This window comes from Limulus polyphemus, unplaced genomic scaffold, assembly GCF_000517525.1.
Source record: "Limulus polyphemus unplaced genomic scaffold, Limulus_polyphemus-2.1.2 Scaffold793, whole genome shotgun sequence".
NCBI classification, from domain to species: Eukaryota; Metazoa; Arthropoda; class Merostomata; order Xiphosura; family Limulidae; genus Limulus; species Limulus polyphemus.
Genome location: NW_013666403.1, coordinates 140,699 through 154,834, shown reverse-complemented (window position 1 = coordinate 154,834; position 14,136 = coordinate 140,699). Strand labels below are relative to the sequence as shown.

The 14,136-nt window shown below is 31.2% G+C and overlaps 1 protein-coding gene across 2 annotated transcripts in view; it reads right to left on the bottom strand.

The window, feature by feature from the left end:
- LOC106460552 (spectrin alpha chain-like) overlaps positions 1-14,136 on the bottom strand; it is a 78,484-nt gene that overhangs the window by 15,065 nt on the left and 49,283 nt on the right. For both annotated transcript variants that reach the window (XM_013920267.2, XM_013920268.2), the window contains exons 23-33: positions 11,163-11,255; positions 9,908-10,042; positions 9,079-9,339; positions 8,316-8,507; positions 7,759-7,995; positions 6,645-6,826; positions 6,304-6,403; positions 3,818-3,966; positions 1,172-1,465; positions 748-910; positions 52-321 (exon numbers count right to left, since the gene is read on the bottom strand). In XM_013920267.2, the coding sequence (XP_013775721.1) occupies positions 52-321; positions 748-910; positions 1,172-1,465; positions 3,818-3,966; positions 6,304-6,403; positions 6,645-6,826; positions 7,759-7,995; positions 8,316-8,507; positions 9,079-9,339; positions 9,908-10,042; positions 11,163-11,255 (2,076 nt within the window). The remainder of the gene's footprint in view (positions 1-51; positions 322-747; positions 911-1,171; positions 1,466-3,817; positions 3,967-6,303; positions 6,404-6,644; positions 6,827-7,758; positions 7,996-8,315; positions 8,508-9,078; positions 9,340-9,907; positions 10,043-11,162; positions 11,256-14,136) is intronic.

The window sequence follows — 14,136 nt, the reverse complement described above, 5'->3', positions numbered from 1 at the left end:
TAGTTTCATGTTACAAAGAAAAGATAAATTAAAGTTATTAAATATATATACCTCTCCCAGCCAAAAATCAATATCCTTGACAGCAGCATTGAAGGTTCTTTGTTTGTTTGCCTCCTTTAGCTTCATACTTTTCTCTGATGATTTCTGGGTCAGATACTCCCACTGATCGGCAATAGAAACAAGTCGTGCCTTGACAGCATCCTCAGAGTCAGCACAACGATGTTTGTCAATCAAGTTCTGTCCCATTCCCAAAACAGACTGGATCCTCTCAGCATTGGCTGCAAGTTCAGCTTCAAAAGCTTGATGTTTTTGATGTTTGCTCTAAAAATTTAAAAGTTAAATGTTTATAAATGTGTTCATTCTTTAAAAATTTAACAATTTCCTCTTTAAAATAATGGAACTGAACTGAACAAAAAGGCAAAAATTGGTCTGAAAGAGAATATTTACATTCACACAGCAAGACGTAACCAATCAAAAAAGAACAAAACATGAAGTATCTTGGAATTTATATTTAAACATAACTACAAAAACAAACAAGAGATGTAATGGTAAACTTAATAGGTAGTACCATGGCTTTTGTTTGGCTGAAAATGAAAAGGTAAGAAAGACAAAAATATTCTTACAATAGAATATCACGTCACATCCATAAAAGCAACAATTGATGGAATGTAAGAAACATATATGTGTGTGTGTGTGTGTGTGTGTGTGTGTGTGTGTGTGTGTTACAGATGAGAAAAATGGTCATGCCTGAATGTTAGCAGGATCCTTATAAGATTCATCCATCACCATCTGGAGTTTCTCTCCAATCCAGTTCTCAATTTCGTCAGCATCTCTGCTAAACTGCTGAAGAGTTTGAGACTCTCCCAATTTGGATCTTTTTTCAATCAAGGCTTCCTTTAAGTGGTGCCATCTATGGGAATCCAATAATTATAACCCAGTAAATATACATTTAAAAATTATATTAAAAACCAATTGACTCATTGATAAAAACATTATCTGATACACATATAAAGTTAATGAATAGTTAGTAACAATAATATTTGACTCAATAACTCATGAAAATAGCTATACTAATTTAAAATACTTAAAACCAACCATACTTTTCACATTCCAAATTAAAATTGAATAAATAAATACACCTTTCAAAAAACATGTAATAAGTGTTTAATACCTGTCCAACACCTGTTCCTTTTTATCTTTGATAGCATCAGAATCATAATGGTCACCAGCCACCAGCTGATCTGCCATCTGAGCTAAAGCTGTGATCTTTTCCTCTTGAGCTTGGATAGCTTTATCAAAATCTTCATGTTTCTTAATGAGGGCCTCTACATTATCACCACCCATATCATCTGAGCTGAGGAAGGCTTCTCGACTAGCCATCCAATTCTCAGCTTGTTCACAATCTCGGTAGAAAAGCTGAAGTTCTAAACATTGGTCCAGCTTCATGCGGCGAGCATGCCAGGCACTGTCAGATAATTTCGAAAAAGAAGCATATCTGATTAGAAACTGTTTCCAAAGTAGAAATCCATAAAGTAAATTTCCATCAACACAACACACATACTCAATATAACCAACAATAATGAACATATTTATATATGGTAGTTATTATAAGAGTGTTACAAAGGTTTGTTATTATGCCACAGAACACAAACATTACTTTAAGGCTTTATCGAATTCATTAAATTTTGTTCTAAGTATTGATACAATTTAGTAGATAATTTTATCCAAAATTAATATTATGTAGTGATGCATAATATGCAGTAGACTATTAACAACTTTCCATGGACTACTAGAGCTTCATGCATAATAAACCAATGTCTACTACAAATCTGAATCATTCTAATGAATAACTAATGTAATAAGACTTCATTCAAGTTCACTCACTCCTCTTTAAATGACAGAATTTTCACAAATTTTAATAACAAGTATGCTGTTATGTTCATGTATTTTTCACAGCTATTTAACCCTTTCACTACAGGTTCAGTCCCAGGGACTGACTTCGTAACCATTTTGTGCTTGTTATGGTTTTCATACTATAATGTTTAATACAGTATGTGTATATTCACAAAATTTGGCAGATGTTTAGTAAATATTACAAGTTGTTTATATGAAAAAAATCAGTTTTTTAATGAAGAATTTTTTGACTGTGAATAAATTGAATCTTTTTTTTTGTCAAGTCTGAGTGCAGTAATTTTTATGTCAAAGATTAAAAATACTTTTGTCTCATAGATCTCAAGTTTTATTTGCATAATTGCTAAAACCTCCTAAGTAAATATAAAAATATATAATACGATACCCACAAAAGAAACAAAGTATGTGCAAAAAAAAAAAAAAGCTGATTTGACCCTGGCTCCAAGAACAGTATCCTACAGTGTTTAAGAGAAGAATTTTCCAGAGTAATAAAACTGCACTTTGAATCTGTGTAAACATTTATTATATGGTTCAGAGCCAATATAATAAATACCATAATTGTTTGAATACTGGTAATCATCCTGGGATGTTAGGAACTCAGCAATATACGATATGGGTGCACAAAGTTATCATTTGAGCACATGGTTATAAAATCCTATTTCCCTTTCAGCAAACTTATACATCAACCAATAAACACTGAGGTCTCAAATCTGGTTATTGTTTTGCAAGCATTCAAATTCAATCAAGCACGTTGACTTTTTGCTATACCTTGTTGGAAGATAGACGTGTTGAAGAAAACTGTGTAGTTACCAAGTGAATACATTTGACTACAAACATATTCCTTGTTACTGACTTTAACTTAGAAGTAAGTAATTATTGTTTATAATACAGGTGCAATCTTTGTTCAATAGTTTCAGTATATAGTTATTAACCAAAATCAAGTGTAGCTGTATATACATGTAAAAAACTAATACACAGAATAATGTTACACAACAGGGAATATGTGTAATATACATGTAATGTTTTTTTTTCTTCTAGAAACTAAATGAGAACTACAAATTAAAGTCAAGGAATTGAATAAATAAAAAGTTCTCAATGTGGAAGAGATACAGTTTCTCCTTAATATATCTTTCTCTTCTGTTGAAGGAAACAGTCTATCAGAGGAATCAGCAGTTGAGGAAGTTGATGCTTCTGTTGCAATAACTCTGACAGAATTGGTGTATAAACCAGATGGCCTCGGGTAGAACCAGCTCCTTTTATCAAGTGTCAACATTTGTATACATCTTTGTATGTTAGAATGTGTATAACTTGATATTATTTCATGCAATTCTAATGTCCAAATAAAGAAAACAGACCAATGTTCTGTCAAAACATGCATGTTCCCCCCAAAAATCACTTCATTATGCTTATAAATAATTGTTTGCTAACTTTTTATTACATGTTATTTAATTCAATTTAATCAAATTTTCTGTTTCTATAAGAAACGTGACTAATTCCAATTTCATAAAAACTATATTGTCATTAATGCTTTGGCTTTATCCTTCTTTGGCTTCATAAAATCTTAAGACTAACTCATAAGGTAAGGTTTGTTTTTTGGATTTCAATTAAAACTACATGATGACTAGCTTTGCCAGCCATCCCTAATTCTGAGGTCATAGACTAGAAAGAAGGCAGCTAGTAAACAGCATCTACCACCAACTCTAGGGCTACTCTTGTCAGATTGAGTAACAGGATTTGCACATCATTCTTACAATGATCCTACAAGATCAAAGTGCAGAGCACAGTTTTTTCTTTTTTGGTTGAGACAGTATTCAAAAACAAAAACCCAGCTCCACAGTTTAGCACTAATCACTGGGCCATGCTTGGCCTAAATAAGGCAAGGAAGCAAAGAAATCAGATGACTTACTCTTCCAAATCTTTGTGAGCTTCAAGCATTTTTTCTAGCTTTTCCTGTATTTCCACACTAGCATAATGACCACTGTGTAATAGCTGCTGACCAAAAGCCTGAAAAGCTTGAAAGGTTCCAGCACGAGCATCTATTTCTGTCCTGTGTTCCTGCATGTTGCAAAAATTGAATATTTCATAACTTAAAAACATAGTCAAAACTTTTATCATTTTTAAATAAACAAGAGTACCAACAAACATTATATTTATTAATTTGATATTTTTGTAGTATCTTCCACATAAAAAGTAAATTCTTGAAATTCCAATCCAATACAAAATTACAGCAGTTACTTCTCAAATCTACTTCTTACAAAGAAAATCCAAAAATTTGGTGTCAAAAAAATTAAGTCTATTCAATGAATGTTTTCACCTGGAACAAGTTTAACACCAAGCATTCTTTAAATTTAAACTCCGCGAGCTTTGTCTCAGGTTATTTGTTTTCGTGCTACAACATGCTATTATATTCTTCTCAATATAAAAGTGTTTATCAAAAACAGCCTAATGTCTTACACATAATTTAGTAAAACAATTATAATTATAGTGCACAATAATACAACTTAAATGCAGTATAACTATAATTGCCATTATTAGAAAAGTGTAAAAATATTATGTACAACTTAACATTTCAACATGAACTGTATTTTTTTAAATATATAAATTTTGTAGTAAAGTTCTTTAACTAGTTTTATCTTAATTCAGTAATGAAGCAAAATATACATAAAATGCAACCAAAAACGTATGAAATTATATAAGAGTAACTGAAATGTTTTTTCTTGCATAAATGAAAACAACATTCGTGACAAAGGTGGCAACACTGCAGATGTTAACTGGAAATGACAGTTAATACATTATTTTCTTTTCATTTTCAGATTGAAGCAATCTAATCTTGATGTTTTTTCTTACTCTGATTTGTGAAACTAATACATCTCCGACATCTAATATACTGTTGGTCAATGTTAAGCGGGAAGACAAAAACACTTGTCTCCAACATTACCTGTTAGGCTACAATGCTTGTAGTTGTAGACAAGTACTGCTTGTGATTTTATGATATTTATAAATTGTCAAGTAAAGTGTTCTATTGCCAACTGTATATCTTTCAAAGCGTAAAAGGCATCAAAACAAATGTGGATTTGAACATTTCATAAACAGTAGTAAAAGTATTAAAAGAAACTAAGCTAACTTAGAAACACTAGTGTGTCTTTCCAGAAACTGTATAAAAATTATGATATGTAGGAGACTAAAGTTTGAACCAAAACAAATGCTATTTTTGCCCTAGTTGTTCCTAATTTTGAATTGATAGACTAGAGGGAAGGCAGTAGTCAACACCATCCACTGCCAATTCTTGAGGTATTCTAGCAGCATACTTATGGCTACTAAAACTTGAAGTGTTATTTTGTGTGTGTGTGGCAGTGAGATGCAAACCACAGATCCTTGGTTCCAGTATGGAATGCCTATCACTGGGCAAGCCTCATTTTAAATTATTATTTCTACAAGCAGTGTTTTTGGCATATCAGTGGTTTTTAAAATTGATGATTATAAAGATAAGGAATGGACTTTTTTATCCCTCAATTTTGATAATCAGCTGATGAAAAAATAAAGGCTGATTCCAAGTAAAATAATTATCTCCAAGCCATTTAAAATTGTTCCCAAACTTTCACAAAATAATAGAAATACAAACACATCTGCAACCAATATCCCCTTCAATCTCTTACCCATTAACTAGTTGAAAACCTTTAGAAAGATATTTCTCTCTGAAATATTTTTTATTTTCAACTCGTACAAACCTATATATATATATATGGATTTTCAGAAACAGAGAAGACTGAGAACATTTGTAGAGAGAGACTGCCTTCAGTCTTCAATTTTTAATCTTAAATCCTATTGGAATATTATTGTGTATTTTTTTTATGGTATTGCTCATAAGAGTGGTTTCCTTTTTCAAGTTATGAATGGGATAACCTTTTCCCCAAACTACTGCATCTCTGAAAGCTAGGGAAATAAAAATCTGTAAATACTGCAATACCACGAATATGATGCAAGTTAATGGGGACAGCAAAGAGACTAGTGTAAAGTTGTAAACAAAGAGCTGTAAAGATCATTGTAATCCTCATTTTGTGTATTCACTGCTTTGAGGAAGGTTATGGAACATGTAACAGGCATTTATGTTTTTCAAATCAAAGTTTGTAGTACCTTATAGTTTTGAAACCTAAGGTTAAGAAAAAAATAAAATATACACAATATCATAAATTATATTCTATACACGAAGATCATTTCAGAGAACAAAGAAACTGTCATGCTGTTTAATTTACTGATATCTTCATAAAATCCAAGATTAACTCTACAGTGGCATAAAAAAAGTTTGTTTTAATTTCAAAAAAGATCAACATGACAAACATTCAACTAACACAAAAGGCAGCAATGCTCGCTTACATCTTAAAAGTGACCTACCTGGTGGCGTTCTAACAATGCCTCTGCTCCAGTAACATCAGTAGCCAGCTCATCTGAAGACACAAGACTCATCATGCTTGTTATCCAAGACATAAGGTCCCTACGAATAATTACATTTACATGTATAAATCTGCATATAAATGAAGCACTTTTAAAAATCTTCTGTGTTAAATGCTTCTATTATTTAAACAGATTTGGTTATTTCTGAATTACTTTCCAAACTTGAAAACTGGTTTAACCAATTCTTTTTAGTGCTAAGTTTATACAGTTGCAAATTTATGTACAATGAATTGCATACAAACAGATCAACTTTAGGAGGAAGGACAGTTCCCTGTACTCACCTGTAATCTGCCAAGAATCTCTGTAAATCATAAGAGTCCAACAGCTTTTCTTTACGTGCATTTGCTTTAGCAGTAAGTTGAGTCCATTCTTCATTTATCTCCTTTTGCTTAGCATAAATAGTATCTGCAGATTCTGGATGGGTCTGCATAAGACGGCTAGCTGTTTCGTCTAGTTGTTTAATCTGTGTTAAATTCACAAAAAGTTTTTTAATTAAAATTTATTTCACAAGATGAAATGTCTTTCATAGCATTAGTGAAGTTAAAATCATAGTAAAAATCAATTTAATGCCAAAAAAACACTTAACAGTTGTTTGAAATGCAAGTATAAATTCAGGTATAGTAAAAATTAAAATATTTAATACGGTTGTTAAGCTTAAATTTCACTTTCATATAAATTAACAATCTTTACGGCATATCAACTTGTTTGTCTGTTGCTAAGCACAAAGCTACATGATGGGCTATCTGTACTCTGCCCACCATTGGTAACCCAAATCTTAACATTATAAACCCTCAGACTTGCTACTGAAACAACAGGGAGGTACAACATATACAGCAACAAGCTGTACAAGTTAGCTAGTGTACAAGTCTAATATATTGCTTTGTACTTTAGTTTGAGATGGTTCAAAGAGCAATAAAATAATAAATTTAAATGAAAGCAACTGTGCAAAGTTAATAGGCCTAGAGCTCTTCAGATAAATAATGTCTGTGTCATTCAAGGAAAAAATTAATTAATTAATATTCTTAATTTTTTTGTAGTAGTGTTATGGAAATAAAATATAATTTTACCTTAAATGAAATATGAAAACTAAGATGAAAAGAATTATTTTTATTATTAGTATAAAAATCATCTTTCACTCAGAATGACTTCATAAATTCACAGACAAATCTTTATTTAAAAAAAAAAAATCTGATTTTTGTATATAACAGAGTAATAATGTTTACTACAAGGTTGCCAAATATTGTGAAGACAGTTATATGCATGGTTTCATGGCTACAAGGTGGTTAAACGGTCAGTCAAAATGACAGAGTCCGTATACGTTGTGTTAATACGTAGAAGGTGTCCTGTAATATTTCAAGCAAGCCTATACTTCAAGTTATAACTGAGATAGTTTACCCTATCTCCCAGTGCTGCTAAGTCACGTTCCAACCCTTCATGCTTCCTCTGCAAAGTCTGAACACTGCGCAAGTCATGGCCATAATCATCAGTATTAAGGGCTTCATCTTTTTCCTGAATCCAGTCTTTGGTCTCATCCACATCACGATGAAACCTCTGAACTTCATGAGCTGATCCAAGCTGAGTGGATCTCTCAGATGTCACATGCTGAAGGTTTTGCCACTTCTGGTTCAAGTCCTGTAATATACATGAAGCAATTAACAACTTCACTATTAAACACCATTCAACTGACATACAATTTAGTATTAAAAGTAATACACTGAACAATTAGAATTAAATTTTAGTTCATTAAAAATTATATCCAACACTTCAATATTAACCAAACCATTCTCAAACAAACTTATAATTAAGTTTGGATATTTAAAAAAAAACTGTATAAATGCAGCTTTATCAGCCTTAAGAAATTTTAGCTTTGTGTCCTTCTAAACAATCTTGGTGATTTCTTATAAGAAACTGATAGCAGATCATAGATCTTAAAAAAGACAAAAAATGCTCACATCCACTTGGGTCTGTATTTTAAGAGCAACTTCTGTCTGCCCTACACTCATCAATTGAGTAGCTACTTCATTCATCTCTGCTAGACGAACTTCATTTGCTTTCAGATCGGACTGAAAATCATCAAACTTCTTTTGAAGAACTTCCACCTGTTCAAGATCTTCTCCAACTTCTTGGACTGTAGCTACTTGTTCCTACCAAGAGTTTTACAAAATGTTAGCTTCAAAGTTTAAAACTAAAAATGCAAATATATCAAAAAAATCTTTTTGGCAATAATTCCCTCACAAAAATAGCATCAAAAAATGTTAAACAATTCATGTATGTATTTCCTATATTAAAAAGAAACAAAAAACATGAAATATAAAATAATTCCAGCTTACTTCATGCACTCCACTTCTTAAAACATAAATTACTAATGTTAATGTCCTATTGGTGAACTTCATTAAAGTACTACTAATGCCAATACTACAGTACTACAAATACTTACAAAATCTTGATTATCAAAAATCATAATTAAGAAATAAATGCATTTCTTCCAGTTCATGAATTAATTTTAAAGCTGATAGATTTCATACAGCATTCAAATATGTTCCAGCTAACTCACACAGCAAAAACAATTTTATAAATAACTTTTATTTTTATCTTTCAAGTCACAGGTATACAAAAGTAGTGTAATACAGTATGATGTATCCAGAAAAAATGAACAAGAACAACCAAGACATAATGTAGCAATGTTTCAAGAGAACTTCAGAAATGTCTGCATACCTTATCCTTAATCCACTGTCCTAAATCTGCAGCTTCTCTCACCAGTTGGTAAGCCTTACAAGTTTCTTCCAATTTTTGACGACGTTCACGACCTAGTGACAGCAGATTTTCATACTGAGCCTCAATTTGAGACTGCCGAGCAGCAATACTATTGCCATCTGCCAAGTGCTGTTGGCTAGCCGACAAACCAGCTTCCATTTTTTTGACATAAGCAGCTGGGACAAATCCTTGGCGGTCGTTAACTTCTACTTTCCACCAGTCCTATAATAGATACAAATATATTTCAGTCCAAATTTCATAAATTAAATAAACTCAAATCATAACTCTGATTGTAGAAACACTGAAAATTTCACATAATTTACTTAATCTGGAATAATATTAACATTAAATCCTTGATAATTAATATGACTTTAAAAAAATTCTGTAAAAATAAAAGTGCATGCATTTGAAAAAATTGCCTATCGATATGGGGGTTTTATGAGCAATGCAATGATTCTGATGGTCAGATGTTAAGTTGAAAAAGTTAACTAATAAAGAATTGAGAAGTCTGACTTTCCAAAGGTTTTAATAAAACTAATGAGCTTGTATAATTTGAAGACCATCATATTATTCTATAAAGCCCAAATTTCTGTCAAACATATTATTCCCCCTTCCAATTTTGCAATTTTAACAGACATTACAGCTTAATGAACATAAATTTTTATGAAGTTTTGTGTGTAAACTACTTCACAACTATGTCATGAAACAAATCTTACAATTTGAATATGTACCATGGTTACTTTACATTTGATTTAAAAAAAGCATACATCAGTAATACAGTGTCACTAACCTTGTTGTTGCTGTTGAGCAGGGTCAAGACATCTCCTTTCTTCATGGAAACTTCACGAGGACTCTTTTCTGTGTAATCATAGAGAGCCATTACAAACTCCTTGCCAGCCTGATCAACAACTGGAGTCTCTTGTTGCTTCAGAATAAAGTTATCCTTTGTTAATAACTGATAATGAAGTAATAAATCCAGTGTCTTTTGAGTTCAAAGAATTAAATTTATAATTTACAAAAACTATAAGTTGTTTGATTTAATATTGAGAAAATGTGCAAAACTTGTATTTTGTCTATTTACAACTCAAACATAGCTACTGAGCCAGAGGTTATAAATGGCATAAAACGTTCGTTGTTTTAGGTCATACAAGACTTAAAACACATATATTACACAATGGAATTGCAATAACATATTTCCAACATATAAAAACTTAGTAAACTGAAATCACAAATTAACCAAAAGGCAAAGTGGGTAGTTACCTATAAGCAGTGGCAGATTAACAAGAGAGCAGAAGGGATTGCTACCCAGGGGCACAAACAACTTTTAGGCTAGGTTACTGTATGTAGTGTTGTTGTTGAAAAAAAAATTAAAATAAAAAAATTTAATTATAAATATACACACATCTGTAGACCAAGGTGTATATTTAACCATGAAGTAATGCTTGTCTTGTACAACAAAAATAATATGCATGAAGGGGTCCAATATTATTCTCTGTCCTGGAGCACCAAAGTGTCTTAATCCACCATTGTCTGTAAGGCCATGGTAACAAGGAACTCACAGTCACTACACTTTTGTTTAATAGCTTTCTCAGATATTTTTTAAAGCTGGAAAAACAAAAATTTGAAAAGCATCATATTTTGCAAAAAGGTTGTTTTTGATGGATAACATTTCAATTCAAAAGAAAATGAGGGACTGTGGAGATAAAGAAGGCCCACAAAACTGAATTTGCTCAAGAGCCACTATGCTTTTAATCTGGCACCGATATCAACCCAGATATCTAACATATGTCTTTCTTGTACTTTTAAAATTAACCTTTTTACTTTGATACAAATATACATCTTAACGAAAACTAGAAAAGACAAACACACAACATAATTATTTGATAGGAAATACGAAGAAAACATCATGGTACATATTCCAAGTTTTTTTTATTTTAATTATGTTACACAATGACAGAACAGAAAATATAATTAATTCTGTTACATGAATAAGAACAAAGATCTGTTATTGTGCAATTCCCATCTACACAAGTTCAAACACTTACCCGACATGATTGTGCCTGTTCCTTCAGGGATAAGATGGTATTACCAAAAGCTTCAAGATCAGCCATAAGTGCATCATGTTTCTTCAGCAATGCCTAAAAATACAATCATCATTCTTAAAACTGCAGTAACACTTATCCATGCATTCAAACAAAAAATTTATATTCATTACTCTTTCATTTACAGATTATCTGTATTTTTATTCAAATAACACCATACAAAACTAATGGTTTAATACAATCATATACATTAGAAAGAAAACAAAAACAATGGAACAGTGAGAAGAGCAAGAATCTTTATTATTATTGATCAGAAAGTTCCATTTTCTATATCCAATAAATTTTAATTAGTTTTTTCATTTGCTACATATTTGTCTTTTCTACTTTTTACAGGATGTTTTTTTGCTGTCTGAAGCAAACACATTACCCTGATAAAAACAAAAAAACTTCCACATGATCAATAACAAGTAACAACTGAACACAATCATGCAACCCTTTAGGCTTACAACTTTAAATATCCTTATCTGAATTCTTCTAGAAAACTATTTATGTAGCTTTCAGACAAAAATAATATAACACAAATACAGTACCAGCAACATGAAAATCATATTCATGAACTAAAAGAATGCCAGTCCTTTATTACATAGTTAACTACTGTTTAAAAACATAATCACAATCTTCAAACATAGGTTACCAGACTACTATTTATAAACTTGTAAATGTATGAACAAGAATGATTGGCAAGTTGTTTAAATTATTCTGAAACATAGCATTTTCCAATACTATTTTAGCCAGAGAACATAGCTATTCATGGTTCACGAAAGACTAACAAGAAAATAAATTCTAGGACCTTTTCCCAGGACCTAATTTACTAGTTCTAACAGAAGGTGAACTCTACAACTTATGTAGCTGATGTTTTATTACATTTTGTACAAAATGCTATTAAAGCTACATAAAACAAGGATAACTCACAAGACTGACCACTGTATAAATAACAGGTAACCTAGTCAGGTATAAGCTGATGGGCTGTTTATAATGGCAACTATTTGCATGGTGGTTAACCTTATTAGGACGGACACCTGTATTTTACAGAACCATGGTGGTATACATACTATAACTCTAATAATGGTTGGAGACATCGATTACTATAACTCTTGAAAGTACTTATTGTATCTTTATGAAATTTAGCAAGCTTTCAGTAAACTTAAAAAAAATCTAAATTACCCTTTTTTCTTTCTAGAATGACTTCAAATTGTAACATGTAACTTGATTTGTTAATTCTTAATTGCTTAAATATCATAACAGTACACATCTGTTTATAATTTAAGTTCACTGTTTTATTGCCCTTTGAATCATGTCTAAACTAATATTCACGTCATATTACTTGTGAATGTGCAACTCACGTTACTCTATCAAATTACATAACACATGAGCTATTTGCCAGATGCTCGTGAGCATATGCCGTGAATTTTTTATTATTATTATTCTTAATTTTACCTAATATAACCTCATCTAACCTAAAAATGTTATAATTATTTCATTTAAGTTACTTTTATAATAATAAATAAAGAATACACAAAAAACAAGAAATAAAGTACTTACCTTGGCGATCTTTTTGTTGCTGTCGATGACACTTAACCCTACTTTTTTTTATACTAATGGCACTATTGCAATAAATAATTTTTTATTTAATCAAATAATGCTCCACAGAACACACAATATCATGCAAAAATCAAAACATGTCCCATAACTATCACAATTATTCTGGCTTTATCTATGCAACAAGATTCATTAGAAATTCAGCTAAGCTCATTGATATTTCTCCCATGAGAATCAAGCTTGAACTGGAAGTGAAATTGACAATCATCTGTACAGAAAACAACATAATATAATACGTTATTTGATAAATTGAAACTTTGGCTTTCTATTAATAATAAATGATAATATTAAACATCAAAGAGAACTACTGGCAATTTGTGAAAGAGAGGATGTGACAGGTGAACATGAAAGGGGAGGTCTCCTTTTAGTTTATGGCTCCAAAACCAAATAAGATTATAGGCTAAAAAAATGATGTTTTGCCTGAGCAATAACTATGTTATAACCAGTAATTTATGTTAAATTCTAAATTTCTCAGAAGAGTGGTAAATAAATTGCAAAAGGGTTAATAGGTTTATGTCACTCATTCTTTGTTACCACTGGATTTACATTTCTCCCTCTTTCTTTTTATTAACAAGTTTGAGGCATTAACTGATTAAGAACTTAGGCTAAAAATATTAATTCTTTTTAAAGTGTTTATGCTGAATATGTTCTTTACCCTATTTACAATTTTATATTTCTCCCAAACAAGTTTTGAGCTTATTTTACATTAATATCATTCCAGCAATAGGCATGAAACCTGTTTGCTTGCAGACAGAGGTACATAGTTCTAAGCCTGTTATTGATCAATGTTGCCATGTCAGTGTATTTTCAATTTCTTGGGATAGTTTTTCACAAAACTTGGATAATCACAATGGCTTGTCATCACTAAAAATGTGGATGTGGGTGTAATGGGGTTACATTCAAGGACTTTTCCATTATCTCCTGAAACAAATTGATATTAAAGGAATTCCAGTACTGAAAAACCTGTTTAAAAAATTCCATGACTATATATACATGCTAATTGAATCAATAAAATCATAGTTCAGCTTGTATATAGAAGCTTGAAGTATACATCACTTTCTTTGTAATTCTAGACAGTTTATTGGTAGACACTAATATGAGTCACAGTGGCCATAAGAAAAAACAAAGGAATTACATAGTATATGGATTGAGTTTACTATGGACTTTTGTTTGTTTCTTATTTCAAAATGACATTTACAGCTCCATGCTGATGAATGATTTGTCTCAAAATAATAAATGCTTGAAGAAGTCCATAGTAAACTCAGTCCACTGATCGAACATACTGCCTAAAAACCCTACAAAACTAAGTTTACATAGT